At 35.6% G+C, this 18,935-nt stretch overlaps 1 protein-coding gene across 18 annotated transcripts in view; it reads right to left on the reverse strand.

Annotated features, from left to right (window-relative positions):
- The window catches only part of R3HDM1 (R3H domain containing 1), a 119,456-nt gene that overhangs the window by 59,404 nt on the left and 41,117 nt on the right, over positions 1-18,935 (reverse strand). For 9 of the 18 annotated variants that reach the window (XM_082397832.1, XM_082397827.1, XM_082397826.1 and 6 more), the window contains 8 exons: positions 14,625-14,733; positions 14,438-14,533; positions 12,090-12,127; positions 11,956-12,006; positions 11,616-11,842; positions 7,796-8,050; positions 4,903-5,054; positions 1,214-1,315 (listed from right to left, as the gene is read on the reverse strand). In XM_082397832.1, coding sequence (XP_082253958.1) covers positions 1,214-1,315; positions 4,903-5,054; positions 7,796-8,050; positions 11,616-11,842; positions 11,956-12,006; positions 12,090-12,127; positions 14,438-14,533; positions 14,625-14,733 — 1,030 coding nt within the window. The remainder of the gene's footprint in view (positions 1-1,213; positions 1,316-4,902; positions 5,055-7,795; positions 8,051-11,615; positions 11,843-11,955; positions 12,007-12,089; positions 12,128-14,437; positions 14,534-14,624; positions 14,734-18,935) is intronic. The other 9 variants (XM_082397831.1, XM_082397830.1, XM_082397819.1 and 6 more) reach the window with 8 other exon arrangements.

Below are 18,935 nucleotides of genomic sequence, written 5' to 3' on the forward strand. Positions count from 1 at the left end.
GCTTTACTCTTCCCAAGTGGTTGTTCTGACAGAGTCTAGCACTATTCATATAATTCAATGAATAGTTTCAGAAGAGGAAAATATACTGAAAAATACCTACTAGCTATAATTACAATGTAATATGGCCAAATATTTAAAAAAGAGATACCATAACTATATACCACCATCAGAGTCATCTTGGTAAAAAAAGTCATTTTCTTAATCCAATGATTTGCCATTTTTCCAAAACATTTTTGAGGCTTTTATGGTATTTCCAAAAATGTTGTCAACCTTCTCAATGCTGGCAAAATTTCATTTTTTCAGACTGAAAGTGATTTTTGAAAATCATTCAGAGCCAAGGCTGGTAAATAAGGTTGCCTCAAGCTCAAAACAAAAACACCCCCAACAAAACAAAACATTTCTAAAAAGTGGCAAGTGATTTTAAGATATAGCTTATAATTTAACCTGGATGCGATTTCAAAATGTGATGGCCATATAGTCTGAAAAATAAGAGCATCACTGGGAAAAGTATATCGGTGGTTAGGCAGATTCATTTAAAGGGAAGGAAATTAACACTTATTGAATATCTATTTCATGTTAGGCACTATGCAGGAGGTACTTTATATGGTGGCCTCATATGCTCAGTAACTAGAGAAGGTCACACAGAGAAAACATGGCAACGGTGTATCTGAGTTCTTACTGAGACGTATAACTTGGGGCATACTTTGGATTAAGTGAAGTACCATTACTTTATAGTCACAGATTAAATATCTAGAGATCTTCTTTGGAAATATACTAAGGAGGATGTCTTACGTAATTGGAAGCTCCAATTCACCCTAATGACTGATACTAAGTCTACTGGACCTGGGGCACTGGGGAAAGAACAGAAAGCCTAAACCCAGATGAAAGCTGCCACCCCAGGACCGCACAGACCTGCACTGGCCTCAATGAGAAAAATAGCTAAAACATCTTAGGACTTGAAAATTATTTCATTATGAAAAGGGAGGAAAAGATTAGGCTTTATTTATACAATCACTGTGATAAGCCAATATAACAAATATTTTATGGAAGAGCATAAATTATTTCTAATACAGGTTAGAAATGCTTTTTCAAAATGTAGGTAACCCTGACTTTAGAAAATCACAAAAGAACATATCACATTAATCACATTCACAAGGATTCATCACACATCCACCCACAGAAACAACGCAGGAGGTGAATAGAGATATAGTACCACGGAGTATTGCTGGGTGGGTGAGACTGGCAGGAACGGGGATGGGTAAGGGGCTGTAGAGTACTGAACAGGCTGTGAAGAGGGCTGCAGAGGACGAATAGGCTAAGGAATAACAGGTTGGCAAACAATGTTAATGTCAGAATAAAATGTCAGAAGAATTGCATAAAATGGAAAGTTACACTTTTTTTGGCAATAACTTAAAACTACAAAGTCACCTAAAATACAACATTATAGGAAACAACAAAAACAATACTAGGCGAAGAAACTCTACATAGAAAAATTCTGAGAACATACATTTAAATTTAAAACATAATTAGAAAGATAATTTTTTTCATAAAAGTATTTATTAGATTCACTGCAACAGGTAATTTAGACATTTCAAATCCTATTATCTAACAAGACCCCTGGGTTAAGTCAGTAAAATCAAAACCATTTATCCTTACTTCCTGGTTTGATGACGGGGCTGCTCTACTTAGCTATATAACACTAAGTAATAGAAGAAAAACTTCACTCACTCTTATTATCAGACAGCATATCTTACATAATACCTATGCCAAGTATCCTCTCTATTTGATAAGGCATGATTAGATAACTCTTTTGGGACCAAACTGCCTAAATTTTAGCAATTTTTAAACAAAAATGTACTGTGAGTACCATTAATAGCCTAAAGAAAACACACACATACATATAAGCACATGCACACACACACAAACAGATCTCTTTTACATAAGGAAGGTAGACACAGTTTTCTTCTAACTAAAAATTTTTATTGAGAGAATATTAGGAGCTGAGAAACTACACTTGGTCTTTGAACAACTCAGGGATTAGGGGCACTGACCTTCTGCATGGTCAAAAATCTGTGTATAACTTATGGTCGGCCCTGTACCTGCAGATTCTACTCCACGGATTCAACCAACCACAGATCATGTATACTGTAGTTATGTATTTAGTGAAAAAAATCTATGTATAAGTGGACCCTCGCAGTTCAAACCCATGTGGTTTGACGATCCACTGTAATTATTTGAAATTCTTTTTACTAATGAAATACTCCTGCATTTCAGAGAAAAAAAATTTTAAGTTTTGTGTTTCCCAAGGGCACTCATAACACAGGTGTTTAAAAACATGAAAGAGGTTTCAATCCTTTCTAAATTTTAGGGAATACAGCTGGCCAGCTATAGACTAATAATGGCATTTAGTTTCCCAGTCTTACATTTATACAGTTTATTATAAAGGACAATATATATATTGGTTTAATGACTATCATAATCTACCCTACAGGTGGCAGTCAGGTTAAGGGAAATTAAGTGACCTGTATACAACCATTTAAGCAAGCAGTGGAGGAACCCAAGTCATTTTATCTAATGAAAACTCTTAGTTTTGGTTAAAATATACATACATGAATCTCCCTGGACAATATCTCCAAAGAGTATACTTTAGAAATGCAAAATTAACTAAATAAGATTACTCAGGGAATAATCTAGATAAGGAGAAATTCTTATGACTAAGACGTATAATGATGAGTTTGCTCTTCTACCACAAAATCAACACAACACAGTTTCTGGAAAAAATGAAAGGCTTAGATTAGTTTAGAATTCCACAAAAAATTCTAGAGCTAACATACTAAAAAAAGTATAAGCTGAAAATCTACAGAGTGGCCACTGGTTCCTCACTAACCTCTTGACTAGAAATTAGCAAGCTTCCTAATGGATGACAGCACGTATCACACTAAATGAGGTGTTGTGGCTTTAAAACTACCAAGTACAAGCTATTTAATGTGTTATTAAGTCAGACAACCATTAAGACACAACTTTCTTCCAGAAAACATGACCTACTAGGTCAGTGTCAGATGAAACAAAAGCCTTAGTCTGCTGGGGAGTAAAAGAAAGAAGAGTACTGTGACCACCAAGGGTAGGAATTGATGTCTGCCAGAGTGTCAAGTGGTAATGAGAAAAATGTGGGCTAGAAGACTGGCTGATCAAAGTGAAAATCTTACACTACGTAGAAAAGAAAAAGCGTTAGCACTTCCTTTTTCCTACTTAAATTGCAACTGGCTGTAAAACAACATCCACTTAAAGTGACTGGTTTCAAGAACGCAGCCCATTTGAAGGCTTTGGAAATCAGCACTACTGTGTTTGGTTATTTGAAATTTCATGGATGGATTATCTCAGTGTGCAAGAGATCGTTACTGAGTATCATTTGTTCATCAATTCTCTAATCTTGTATTTGACGAAGAATTACCAGAAACACCTGAAGCAATGCCTGGAAAAACAGCCATGGAGTTTGAGGCATACCCCAATATTTCAAGTTATAGTCTATAAAGACATCATTTCTAAACTAAGCTGCCTACATCTTCACTTAGGACTGTCTTTTAAAACTAAATCAGGCAAAGCTATTTCTAAGAGATAATAATCTGAAACATATAACCACAGATAAACCCATAGGATTTTTTGAAGGTGCCAGATTAACATTATTTCCATTGAATTAAATCAAATGAAAATCAGCCCTATAAAGCTCCAGGTGAAATTCACAGCACTGCAAAGATGACCACACAATAGCAAATGAAAGGGAAACACTTCAAGACCAAGTTGAATGAAACCAAGGCAGAGAAGGCCAGGGAGGGAGTTTTATGTAGTTTAATATGTACCTGAGTGTATGTAATCAAACGGGGTTGGGAAGTAGGTATGGGAGTCTTTGGAAATAGTTTTAGACAGTTTCCTCTACATATATGAATTCATTTGTATGGTCTTGGAAGTGCATCAAACACCTTGAAGTCCTACTGCAGAGAAATTGCCTTGCCCAGTATTACGAGTCTTAATTGCCAGAGCAATAATTATTTTCATTAGTTTAAAAATATTTGATAACTTTATCAAACTGCTCATACATTTTTCAACCCTGCAATACAAATATAACTTGTGAATAAAACTAATGAAATTTCTCCAGTTCAAGTTTATCACTATACTTCTTTCACAAAACATTACTCTGCATGTTCTCACCAGTGGAATATTTAGATCATCTTCCAGGGAAAAAGAGGTGCAAATAACTGTACAAACTGCCTTTGATATGCTACACAACCTTTAAAAGATAGAATGAAAGTAAGAGTTTACACTAGTATAATCAAGTTCAGCAAGAATGAGTAACACATCTACAGGGGAAAAGCCTGAATGTGAAAATGTACGTGTAAACTCTAAACATTTATACAAATTCAAGATATTATTAAGAGTACTTCTGAGAATTCTAAATCAATGTTTCTGTCTTTATCTTTCATAGAGTAGGTGGGGTGGAGAGTACCTTGTAGCGAGGCGAGTCAACTCAGTTTCTTCTAAGTGCTTGATCTGTTGAATCTTAGAACAACTCACTTTGCTCACTGGGGTAATGAACTATCTTAGCTTTGCTTTTTATTCCTCTGGTCCCTTGCTTGCTGTTGTAAAATGCAAGGTATAAAATACTCACCATACAGGCTCATGAGATAAAAATTTCCCTTCCTTCCAATATATATTCTGTTTTCATTAGCAGAAAAGCCCTTGAAGTTAACCTCTCTTCCTACGAGCGGTGAGTAGGACATCACTGGTGGAGAATACTAAAGTTCTAAGAGACACTTACTTGGGCTCTCTCGATTATAATTAGTGACTTTAGTCCTACATATGCAAAGGCAGGTGAACTTAGCATTGTGTAATCGTGGACATGTGCACCTGTGAGAAGATGTGATGGGCTGCTTGCTGTTGAGGTGGCAGTGCTGGCAGAGGTGGCTGTGGAGGTCCAGGCACTTGGGCTCTAACTGGCTGTTGAGTCACAGGAGGGCTACACACAACTGGACTCCCATCTGGGTTTAGGAAGGGCTGACCTGAAAATTTTAAAAGGGAAGAACAAAAAATCATTTACGATGGAGACCGAATATAGGTCGCTCTATAGACAACTTACAGCACATGTCTGCAGTCCTGATTCACAATTCCAAAAGCGTCAAGCTTCTGGAAACCAAAAGCTTTTCTTACCTTGGAAAGCAAAGCCTGACCTTACACGAGCCCTATAATAGTCTTTATATTTCCCACTTAGGGTAAATATTCAAAATTTTTGCTGCAGTGTTTTACTATGGGGGTGCCACGCCAGAATCCACTTGAGTTGTTTCATACCACACAGTATTTTCCAAGAAACTCAATTCTGAAACACATCTTGCTCAAAGGATTGAGTTATAGGATTGTGTAACATTTCAGTTTCAAGGGAAAAAAAAAAAATACTTGACTTTGGGATATTGGAAATTTATTAATTAGCCTGTTAGATGGTAAGAAATATCTAATTTACAGGTCACATTGTATATATTTAACTAGTAAGATTAAAAGTTGATGAAAATTAAAATGGTTGATAACTTCAGATTTCAAATTGTGGAGTTGATGGCAGTGTCCTTAGTTTATAACTTCTAACTTGCTAAAAGTAGAAAATAATTTAAAAATTCTAAATAATTTTCTAAAAAAATTTCCTTTCACTTCCAATGAGCTTTACTCATAGGTAAGAAATAAAACGAGAGAGAACTTTAGTACTGATTTTGAGGCTTACTCTTATTGGTTACCAATTACGGGAGGAATACTTTAAGTAACTCTCTACACATACATTCTAAACAACTTTTTCTTATTATACAAAGTAATATTCTTACTGTGGGAAAATAACCAACAAATACAGATCAAAAAGTAAATAAATTCCCCATAATCTTATCATCAACAATTTGGATACCTTCTTCCAGACTTTTTTTTTCAATGTACACATAAACAGATTCAAAGAGTAGTATTTTTCCTTACTATACACTGAATGATTTAAAAAAACACACTGGATTATTAAAAAAGAAAGAAAGAAAAATGAAAGGACTATGTGAAATAAAGAGATCATTGACTACATACCCTTTTAGGATGGGAAGAATACCTATGTGTCTTAAACTGTCTTCAAAACATCCTCTCTTTTTTTAAAATAAACTTGTGACATATAATAAAATAATATTTGGGAAAGCAGAATACACTGTTCCATTGCTATCAAGTGGGAAAAGTTCTCCAAAGTCAAATTATTTTCATCAGTTAATTTCCTGATAATTTATGTGATGGTTATAGACAACTAAAAGCAAGCCATGCTGGGTATTTGTTGATTGTTATAAATAATTTTGGGGAAAAAAATGGTAGAGAAGACTTGAGTGAAAGCATGTTTAAAAGTAACTTAAGGATTGTCTGAAAAAAGCTGGATGTGTTGTAATGCTGTTCTCAAAAACAAAGAGATCACTTTTGGGCTAATTTAAAATTAAGTATACAATTTAATTTCAGGTTGCTTAGTTTCTCATCATCTCCTACTCAAATGAAGCTTCCACGTTACCAAAACCATGTTAACGAACATTCTGAATGAAAAATAATAGAAAATAGTAAAATATTAAATCATCTTATATTCTGCCCCAGGAAAACAGGAAGTTTAGTAATATAATAGACTTGAAGGATCAGAAGATAACTGTTATAAAGCAAAAACTGAGTTTCTGAAGAGTCAGTTATTTACACTAATTCCATTCTTACAACAGAAACAAAAGTTTGAATACTTTATCTTAAAAAAGAGATGCAAATGAAATCTGAAGGTAACAAGTTCCGAGCCATGGTTTTTTCTACAACAAACAAAAGGCAAGTTTCACAACACTCAGAGACTCTGACACTCTCGCCTGTATCTACCTTGCCCAACTACTACCATGCTGATGTGACCACATCAGCTGAATCTGAGAGTCTTTAAGGAAGGTTATTGAATGACTTAAGGTTATTTTCATTATCTTACCATATGATTGGGCTATGTTATTTTGATTAGAAACCAAAACTTGTCATTTAAAAAAAAATTTTATTTTCTCAATATAAGTCATTTTTGCCAATATACATAATGAAATGTATTATGACTGCAGTTTCTTAATCTCTCTGAAGTTCAGTTTCCGTATCTGTAAATGTAGATTTCACCTACCTAACAGGGTCGCTATAAATAATGTATTTAAAGCACATAACACAGTACATGACACATGATAAACACTCAATAAATACAAAGTACTATCTAATTGCAAAGAATGTGTTGTCAATATTAATTCATAACGACTATCTATTTTCTTTCACTACTAATAAGATGTTCTTTAGCTTTTCCTAAGTAGAAAACAGTTACAGTATTCAGAAGAGCAATTACTCATGGGTTCTTTCCACCACATTACATAAGAAGTCAGAGCTGCTGCTAACGTCCTCCTTCTTCATGAAATGCATACTATTTTCCCCACGATAAAACTGTTCTATCAAATAAAGTTCTTTCAAAGGTGGTTGTCCCATTTCTAGGAAATGAATTGTTTCTTAATTATTTGGCCTAAAAGATGATGTCATGGATGTGACAAGGAGAAAAATACTTTCTGATATAAATGTCTTTTAACATTCTCTAGCATAAAGTGTTTTTTATTAAAGTTCTAGGGAAAATGCTAATCACACATGAAAAATAAAAAGCTGACAATGCATATACAGATAATACACTTAACACATATTCTTTAGTTTTCAGATAACTCCTGATATCTCAACTGAAATAAACCTTTTTCTGGATACCAACCTGTTTGTGGGTTGATCAGAATACTGCCAGGTGGTATGCCTGTCGCTTCCAAGGGAAGCAAAAAGAAGCTAGTGCTAGGAGATGCGACTTGCCCACTTAGGCCACCATCAAAGGAAAGAGAACTATGAGTGCTGACAGTTGGATAGACGACAGGTGCGCCATGAGAAGACTGGCTGAGAGCTGTACCTGGAAGAGGCTGCTGGATGTGAGAGAGAGAGCCCGTAGATGACCCTACACTACCAGAAGACTCAGAACCTAGGGGAGGAGTAATGAAAAAGAGGGAATTTTTTAAACCTCATATAAAAACGCAGGTTTTAAATATGTAACAATAAAATTCACATTGCGTAACATGCAGTTACCACATAAAAGCATGAACTATTTTTGACTTACTGTACAATTTTGCTTCCCCTCCCCACCAAGAACAAGTCTAATACAGCAAAACTGATCACATACGTTGTCAGAGAAGTCATAGCCAAAGCATGCAACTAAAGCAAGTCTATAATACTGGGTTGGCCAAAAGATTCGTTCGGTTTTTTCCGTAAGATGGCTCTAGTAGCACTTAGTTGTCTTTAACTTCATTCGAAACAAGTTTGTTAGACTGTATGTGACAGCTGCAGTTAAAAAAAAGACTCACCAAAATTGGTGAATTTTTGTATAGCCATTTTAATATTGAAGATGGAAGGAAATAACAACATTTTCGGCATATTATGCTTTATTATTTCAAGAAAGGTAAAAACGCAACTGAAACGCAAAAAGAGATCTGTGCCGTGTATGGAGAAGGTGCTGAGACTGATCAAACATGTCAAAAGTGGTTTGCGAAGTTTCGTGCTGGATATTTCCTGCTGGACGATGCTCCACAGTCGAGTAGACTAGTTGAAGTTGACAGCGATCAAACTGAGACGTTAACTGAGAACAATCAACGTTATACTACACGGGAGATAGGTGACATACACAAAATATCCAAATCAAGCACTGAAAATCATTTGCACCAGCTTGGTTATGTGAATCGCTTTGATGTTTGGGTTCCACGTTAAGTTAAGCGAAAAAAACCTTCTCAACTGTATTTCTACATGAAATTCTCTACTGAAACGTAATGAAATCGTTCCGTTTTTAAAACACATTGTGACGGGCGATGAAAAGTGGATACTGTAAGGTAATGTGGAATGGAAGAGATCACGGGGCAAGCGAAATGAACCACCAATCACACCAAAGGCCGCTCTTCATCCAAAGAAGGTGATGTTGTGTAAATGGTGCGATTGGAAGGGGGTCCTCTATTATGAGCTCCTTCCGGAAAACCAAACGATTCACTCCAAGAAGTATTGCTCCCAGTTAGACCAACTGAAAGCAGCACTCGACGAAAAGCGTCTGGAATTAGTCAACAGAAAACACATAATCTTCCATCAAGGTAACGCAAGATGGCATGTTTCTTTGATGACCAGGCAAAAACTGTTACAACTTGGCTGGGAAGTTCTGATTCATCTGCCGTATTCACCAGACATTGCACCTTTGGATTTCCACTTATTTCGGTCTTTACAAAATTCTCCTAATGGAAAAAAATTTCAATTCTCTGGAAGACTGTAAAAGGCACCTGGAACAGTTCTTTGCTCAGAAAGATAAAAAGTTTTGGGAAGATGGAATTATGAAGTTGCCTGAAAAATGACAGAAGGCAATGGAACAAAACGGTGAATATGTTGTTCAATAGCGTTCTTGGTGAAAATGAAAAATGTGTCTTTTATTTTTACTTAAAAACCGAAGGCACTATTTGGCCAACCCAATAACACCAGCCACAGACAGCCACAAAAAAACGCATTACCCACATTCCCCAAAGGACAAAATTATGTACATTTTTACCTTTTAGATTAACACCTAGGAATATACAGATTATAATTTTTCCCCCAGGACAAAGAACTTAGCACAGCCAAATGCCCAAAACCTCTTATATCAGAAACCCCTTATCTATAAGAACACAGAAAGATTAAGAGTAGTGTAGGAAATAACAAAAATGATAATTCTCTATCAAGAGAAACAACTGTCAGGTTTCACTGCAGACTTTCATTTTCAGCTCATAATCATAGCATCTTCCTGTAACGTAAAGTCAACTTTCAATTTTTTATCAGAGCAAGGGACAAAGGTAGAATAAAAATATTCCAAGTACTTATATTAGCATCAGCTTAAAATTTATTTCTCACTGTACTTAATAAGCTAATTTGATAATTTATTTTTAACTGCTTTCACGCCTCCAATCTACTTAATTTTCTATTATACAGAGACTGAAGAAGTCACTGACTTTCAGTATAATGGCTTAAGGTAGACAATGAGACAATGAAAGAAAGGAAAAGATTTTGATGATGTAAATAGTTAATTAGGTTTTGAATAACAGAATTGACTCTGGGACGGAGAATTAATTTTAATGAATGACGTAAACAGATATGATACACTATAGAGATTGCCTCAGAAGGATAACTTCTATTTTAAGTTGTGCCAAAAATGACTATCTCCAAGAACTATATGAAAAAAAATTTTTTCCTAATAAAAGAATTAAATATTTATTTTCATCTCTGAAGATAATATAGATTATAAATAGTACATGTTCTAAAAATGTTTTAGGGACTTCCCTGGTGGTCTAGTGGTTGAGAATATGTCTTGCAATGCAGGGTCACTGGTTTGATCCCTAGTCAGGGAACTAAGATCCCACATGTCGCTGGGCAACTGGGCCCGTGTGCTGCAACTACTGAGCCTGCGCACTCTGGAGCCTGTGCTCCGCAACGAACGATCCCACGTGCCATAACTAAAACTCGATGCAGCAAAGAAATATAAATACAAAAAAAAAAAAAAAAAGTTTTTTAATTTGGCTGTGTGTCTAAATGACTTTCTCACGACACGAGTAGTTTTTTTTTTCCTGTTATGATGACACGATGACTAAGTGACTGTTTATCAAATAAATGCATATTTGGTACATATGCATATTTCTTATATTCATAAAATTTACCTATCTTTAGCAAGAGTCTATCATATACACTAAGACATTTTAAATATCCACATTATAAGTTAAAAAGATGACAAGTGCAATTCACAAACCTTAAGAATTTAAAGTACTGAATTATAGTCAGAGATGAGAAAAATTTACTCTGTCACCTTCAAATTTACACCTCTTCCTTCAATTGTTATCTGTGTAAAACCATATATCTAGGCTTTACCTAAAAGGATAAAGAGAGAGAGCCATTTCTGCTGATTTTCATGCTTATTTTGGGATACAAATAAAGATCCCTGAGGATCCTAAAAGAGATGTGAACTTTAGTATCAAAGCCAGTGAAAGTGAAAAGAGAAAAATGCTAGGAGCCTAAAAGTTATGTAATCTAAAAGCAAAGAAGCTAGTAGAATGAGAACGCTATTGAAATTTCTACTTATCCATAATAATTACATTGTATTATATTTCTTTAGTTTTTAAATTCCTCAAAAACTTCTCAGCAATTTTACACTTTTTTTGGAATGGCAAATGAACTTTATCATGAAATGTACTCAATAATATGATAGTATTAGCTGAATTTCAGCTAATGATAGTATTAGCTGAAAATGCAATCAATGTTGACTAATCCTAGGTAAGGAAAGGTGCCTTCTGTAAATCTCTCTCACACAGAGAATAAATCCTAATGTCAATAAACATGTTACCTCTTAAGTACTTTGGAGGTGCTCAATGTACTGCTGGTAGGAATCCTATATTTTAGGATAATTACAGAAGCCACATGATGAATAAAGAGAGCTAAGACAACATTAGGGAAACTAATGTTTTGACTGCACAGTTCTAGACAGATATGTATACCTGTTTTTGAAAGCCTGCCTATGCTTTTGCTGCTTCCAGAACTATCACCTCTTGTCAGAACTGAAATTCCACTGAAGCTGCTGGCTTTGGTTACAGCAGGCTTGAAGTTTCGGAGAGAGCTGTCTGAATCTGTGCTGCTCCAGGGTCGTGGTTCAGAGTACTTCAACTCGTTCTCAGTGCTGCTTTGATGGCTATTTGTTGATCTCCCTGAAGAATCTTTATTAACTCTGTAATTTAGAAATAAAACTTTGAAAAGCTAATAGAGACAAAAAGGAAAATTATTAAAAAAATGCTTTAAATATTCAATACTGTGTACTGCACGAAAACATGTTTCCAATACCTAAATATCTGGCGCCTCTGCTGGGTGCTACTAGCATCCTCGTCTTGGATTCTGTTGGCATTTTCATAAAACATTTTTATTTTTATTAGCATCAGTGAGACACTTAGCAAAACAAATGTTAAAAAGCCCCTCACCTTTTGTCAATAATATAATTCTCTTGGGAACACAGGGACTAGAAAGAAAGAACAGATATAAAAAGTTGAGCATTTGTCAGATAATGCCATCTGGAAACTAATGATGACAACAAAAATCATGTAATAATTTAAAAAAAGTAGTTACCCTCACCCCTCAAATCAAACATGGTGATAAGTTACAAAAATAAATGACAATAAAAAATTATTTTGGCTTGGCGATACTATGCTTATTTTTAACAGATATACATTTTTGAAGCCATTCATTTTTGTTGTACAAAGTTAACTTGAAATTCAAATATCTCTCTAACAAGTGAACCGATTTTCACTATTACATATTCGAAGTATACACCTGTCTGTAGATTCCACCTCCTTCACTCAACAAATATTTTGATCACCTGTGCTTTGGCAGTAGCTGTAGCAGTGAACAAGCAGCTACGCCTCAATGTAGCTTACAGCCAAAATCCTCCAGTGCTATTAACCTAACTCAGGCAACCATCTGTTTTGCATCTTGTATTATTACAACAGTCTTCTAGTTTTCCAGCTACCAGTTTTGCTCTTTTCATCCAATTTAAACAGCAGAAGCCATAGCTATCTCTCTAAAATATCAATCTGATCACGCCTGTTCCCTCCTTAATAGCCCCCTTCGTTCTAGCACAGGGGTCTGCAAACTATACAGTCAGCTACCTGCTTTTGTAAATACAGATTCATTGGAACACAGCCATGTCCATTCATTCGTGTATTGTCTATGGATGCTTTCATATTAAAATGGCAGATTTGAGTTGTTGCAATAAAGACTATATAGCTTGAAAAGCCTAAAATACTCATTATCTGTCCCATTATAGAAAAAGTTTGCTGACCCCTGCTCTAGCTAAAAGCCCCAACCTCCTTAACTAGCTTTCAGGAGCAAGTCACCTGCTTCCTGCTTATTTCTCCAATTGAAACGTCCCTCAATTCTTGTCACCTAGGCTACAATCCAGGTACTCTGAATCTCTCAATTCCTCATGTGTCAAAGTTCTCCTTTATCTCTGGCTCCCTGCAGATGTTGACCCTGGACACGGAATACTTCACTCCTTCAGTTCTTCTCTTGGAAGCTAACTCTCCCTCTCACTCCTCAATTCTGGTTTGTGGTGCTTCTCTGCTGTGTTCCCTATTTTACCTTCACGTTTCTATACAAATCACACACCATATTGTCATTATCTGAATACTCATCATGGGTAAAGACCTCATCCATCTTACAAACTAGAGAGAGAAATAGATCTAGGTTAGGCTCTGAGTTCAGAAGACATGGGCTGAAATCCCAACTCTGTCATTTTCTAGCTGGATGATCCTTGTCTATTTTACTTAGTTTCCTGGAGCCTCAGTTTACTTATCTATAAAATAAAAACAGTGACAGTATCTACCATATATAGGGTTGTTTGGGAGATAAATTATTGTAAATGTCCATGGATATGTTCTCCAGTGCCCAGCACAGCACCTACTATACATGATCAATAAGATCTGTTGAATATTATAAACTTTTAACTGACAGTCTAGATTTTAATGTCATTTACTTTTTTTTTTTTTTTTACACAGAGCTAACGTCTATCTCTGGCGGTATTAACACAAATTACATATATTCTTATACCCTTGACTAGTACCCAGTACTGCACAGAGCAGGTGCTTAACAGATATTGGTAAAACCAAACTGATTCTCCCTTGAATATATGCATAAAATAATCAGCCACTTAAAAGATCTCTTCCAGGACTTCCCTGGTGGTCCAATGGTTAAGACTCTAAGCTCCCAAAGCAGGGGGTGTGGGTTGGATCCTGGGTCAGGGAACTAAGATCCCACACGCCACATGGAGCAGCCAAAAAACAACAACAACAACAACAAAGATCTCTTCCATATATCACTTATAAAGTGGAAAACAAGTATTAATCTGAAAAATCAATTAGCTGTATTTTAAAAGAAGAAACAAGTTATTTATCAAGAAAAGTCCACTAACAAGTAGGATTTAGAGTACATGATTTTGTAGACAGTGACCAATGTTCTAAAAATCTCAACTCTGTGAGAAGTCTGGAAGAAAAAAATATTACATAAACTATATACTCAGTCTAATATACTACTCCTTAGTCGATCTGCTTTCAACTTTTGAAAAGTTTATACAACTGGTGCAAAGCAGTATTTTATAAACTACTAAATCATTAACATGAACAAGACAGACTGCAATATTTCTAAAGGGGTCACTTTATATGTAACAAACGCAGTTAGAAGTATATGTGATCAATAGATTGAGGGAGGAGTGAACCCCTATAATGCAATTAGCATATATTTACACATGAAGACCTAAATATAAGTTAGAACATACATCTTGGGAAAATATTCGGTCTCTAGCTCTCTGGTACTCTTCTTCTCTTTCTTCTATAGATTTGCTTCTTCTGTCATCTTTCAAACGTATTCTCATCTGAAGAAAAGAGAACAATTAATCTTGGGAAAATGGTCTGCTGGTATAAGTCCAGCACCCATAAAAAAATGCTCTAATCATGCCAGGTTACCTGGTTATCATCTTTGTCAAAGCTAGAGTTATCTCTCTTGAGGATATATCGTTTCTGAAAGTCTTCACCTTTATCATCCTTAATATGTTCATTAAATTTCTGATCAGGTCTAAAAAAAAAAAAAAGCAAAAACCAAGGGAACAAAAAAGATAATACAAAATATTTACAGAAAAGTTAAATGTAACATTTTATGGAAGGTGATAAATATAAGTTACCACTCACTAGTACCATTAATAGATACTTTGTTATCTCAATTACTCCTCTAAACAATCTTATGAGAAAATATTAACTACCCCATGTCATGACTGAAAGGCTGTATGAAATACATTGTGGGCTCTGGAATTTGACTGCTAAGGTTCAAATACTCAGCTTTAACACTTAGTTGCTTTAGGACTTACACAAGTTAATTATTATTATTATTTTTTTTTAATTTATTTATTTATTTTTGGCTGTGTTGGGTCTTCGTTTCTGTGCAAGGGCTTTCTCCAGTTGCGGTGAGCGGGGGCCGCTCTTCATCGCGGTGCGCGGGCCTCTCACTATCGCGGCCTCTCTTGCTGCGGAGCACAGGCTCCAGACGCGCAGGCTCAGCAGTTGTGGCTCACGGGCTTAGTTGCTCCGCGGCATGTGGGATCTTCCCAGACCAGGGCTCGAACCCGTGTCCCCTGCTTTGGCAGGCAGATTCTCAACTGCTGCGCCACCAGGGAAGCCCACAAGTTAATTATTAACCTTTATTTCCCCTAGTTTCCTCATTTGTAAATAGGAATTACAGTGTACCTACTTCATAAGGCTGTTGTGAAGATGAAATGAATTAATAGATGACCAGCACTTAAAACAGTAAACACTCAGTAGAAGTTTGTTATTATATAAATATTATTGAGAAAACTGAGGTTCAAATGGCTAAAGCAAGGGTCCAAGGTCAAAGGGCAAGTACATGACTGAGCCATACTTGGAGCCCTGGTATGTAAGACTCAAAGCCTGTATATCGTCTTTGCACTGCCTCCTCTAAATCTAAGAAATAATTCTGGACAAAGAAAAAAGTATAGCACAGTATTTTATGTTACACTTCTATAGTACCTGGTTTGGTGTTAATCAAATATTTTGTGGCTGAATTTAATAAAGCTTAAGAGACTACTTCAAAATGCAACCAAGTTACCAAGAATTCATAATTACAGCAGGGTACATCTTTGTTTTTTATTAATAGAAATAGGTTAAAAAGAGAAGTTCTTTTTTGAAGGTTAATGTTACGACCTAAAGTAATGATTATGAACTCTTAACAACATATTTTATGGCTGATTGGCCGGTCTTTCCTCTATGGAAATGTTGCAAGTTCTGCTGAGATCCAGAAGACAGACATAAGGTTGTTGCCCTTGGAAAATTACAATTATATAAAACTTCACTTTCTGAAATGTATTCTCAGCTTCAACAAATTAATCCATTCAACACTCTTGAGACGTTATACTATAAAACTGAAATATGTGATATATAAAAAATATATTTAGAGGAAATAAAGGCTAATTGAACCCCTAAGCAATTTTTTTACATATACTTTAAATATATATTATGTAGTCACATATTATGAATGCCCTAAATAAATTTCTAAACCAAATAAACCTGAGTAATGACATTTTCAGCAAACTTGACCAGATATTTCATTATATGTAGTAATCAAGTAACACTTCTGAATATGTGTTTTACCCTAGTGAATTTTTAATAAAGTACTGTATCTACCTCCTGTCAAATGATGAAAAAGATTTTTTTTAAAATAAATTTATTTATTTTGTTTATTTATTTTTGGCTGCATTGGGTCTTCGTTGCTGCGTGTGGGCTTTCTCTAGTTGCGGCAAATGGGGCCTACTCTTAGTTGTGGTGCGGTGGCTTCTCTTGTTGCGGAGCACGGGCTCTAGGCGCACGGGCTTCAGTAGTTGCGGCTCGCGGGCTCTAGAGCGCAGGTTCACTAGTTGTGGCGCACGGACTTAGTTGCTCCGCAGCATGTGGGATCTTCCCGGACCAGGCCTCGAACCCGTGTCCCCTGCATTGGCAGGTGGATTCTTAACCACCGCGTCACCAGGGAAGCCCGATGCAAAAGATTTTAAAATGAGAATTATCTAAGTAAGCTGAAGAGATCTCTATTCTAAAATATACTTAGATAAGTGAAACAGAGCACATCTCCACATAAAGCGATACAGAGAACTAAAGAGAAAAATAAAAAGAGTAAGAAGATTTCATGACCAAACTGATAAGAAAAAGATTGCTTTCTTTAGGAATTTGAAGGATTATCTATTTAGTTCTGACAATGGCAGTATGTTGTTATTTATTTGTCCATGATTGCCCCATTTACTTATATCAACTATTTCTGTAGCTGTTCAAAATCACATTTTCTTATTCAAGGAATTTGTACTTGGGTGAAAAAAGAGATGGTTATACCAATATGAACTATAAGATTTAACCAAGAGCCTGGCAACTTTTCTAAGAGCAGCTGGATCCCCACACCAAACAGCATTAGCAGGCATTTCAGCTAACCTTAAGACTGTCTTACCTCTGTCTTTTATAGATGCCTGAATTTACTGCCCTGCAATCGCCAACTTCCCGCTCCAATGAGACACCCCAGTGGACACCGGGTTGTTGACTTCCACAACACCACTGGTTCAAGGCTGGAGCGGGTAATCTGCCTATGAGGAAAAGGCAAGTTTGTTTTTATTCATTGTGGAGCAGATCTCTAAGGTTTTCTGATTTACATCCTTCTTCATATTCCAGAAGAAATAAAATAAGAATACAGTGTAACTTCAATGATCTGAAATGTCTAGTAATAATTACGCTATTGATCCATTCTTCTTTAAGTACATCATAAACATCTGCGTTTAGCTAAACTTCTCAATATCTGGATAAAGAGAACCTTGACATCACTTGCAGCATTCAAATAACTGAGGTTACACTGTACTGAAAACCTTAGAGAGTCACCAGTCGAAATGTTAGTCAAAATGCCTGCTAATGTACACATGCTTGGGCATCCAGCAGCTCTGAGTAATGTTGAAAGGTACTGGTTAAATGAAGTAGAGTTCTGTTCACCTTAAGTCCAGCTCATATCTTATGGTTACTATCCCACTTAAGCCATGATATAAGTAACTAGGAAAAAGCTAAAAGATGAGGATATTTTCAAAAGACTGAAAGACAGACATAGGAAAATTAAATCAGATTCCCATTTGCAGGTAAAATTTAATCCCCCCGAAAATATGGGATCCTTTTCAAAGACATATGTCTTCATTAACTTAATTTTAGTTGTAGTAACAATCATTTAAAAATACTAGCTTCCACCAATATGTCTATTTAGTTGACAAAATACTATTTGAAATGGAAGAAAACCAACTTAGTCAAGCAAACAATATGACAGCTACAAAGGTAAAGGCCATTATAACAAAAAGGAAATAAATGAATTTACTTATTCATTTATTTATAAACCGTGCAAACTGAAGGGTTCATAATAGACAGAACCCTGAGAAGTCTAGCTTCAAGGAAGGAAGAAAAACAATGAACTGAAAAGCTTTATGGCATCTGAAGCTGTCTGCTGCTCATTATCACAGATCCACTGCCACCACACATGAAATTAATATAGAAAATTCTTTTGATAGGAAACCACCGCAAAGTATGATGTTAGCTGAACTCAACTGCATTAGCTTCACAAATAGGCAAAAGAGGTACTGTGAACATATTATAATTTTAGGTGCCTCTGCATTGGGCCTTTTGCTCCCAAGTATCAGCACTGATTATCTATTTCACCATACTATACAGGTATCACTTTTTAAAGCAAATGATTCCTCTTAACTCCTTAAAATTTCTTCCTCAGTCAATTACACATAGCCCAGAAGGGTACAAAACATTATGGATGATACTGGATTAACCAATAAGTCTCACCATCCTGAGATTTGTGGAAGAAAAGGAGCAAAAACAAAGGTGGAAAAGACAGTAAACTGATAGAAAATTAATTAAATATAAGGGTGTTAAAGTTTGCTCTCTTTTTTTTTTCTTTTAAATTTGCCTGAGGTTGGCCACAGGTATCTAAATTATATTAATTTAAAAATCGATAAGAGAATGGTTATTAAACATTACTGATATTATGACCTTTGAGGGTTTTTTTAAACCCATCCTCATTCATCTGTCTTATTTCAGTCCAGACTGGTGCATTTTACATCTTGTGAGTTAAATCTACTTTTTGGTCCTGTCACATAAGGTTGTCACGAAGCTGAATTAGGCTGCTAAAACATGTGGAAAACCTGAGATAAAAGGTGCTGCAGAAAGATAAAGTAGTATCACACA

This window comes from Balaenoptera borealis, assembly GCF_965194805.1.
Source record: "Balaenoptera borealis genome assembly, chromosome: 6".
Lineage (NCBI taxonomy): Eukaryota > Metazoa > Chordata > Mammalia > Artiodactyla > Balaenopteridae > Balaenoptera > Balaenoptera borealis.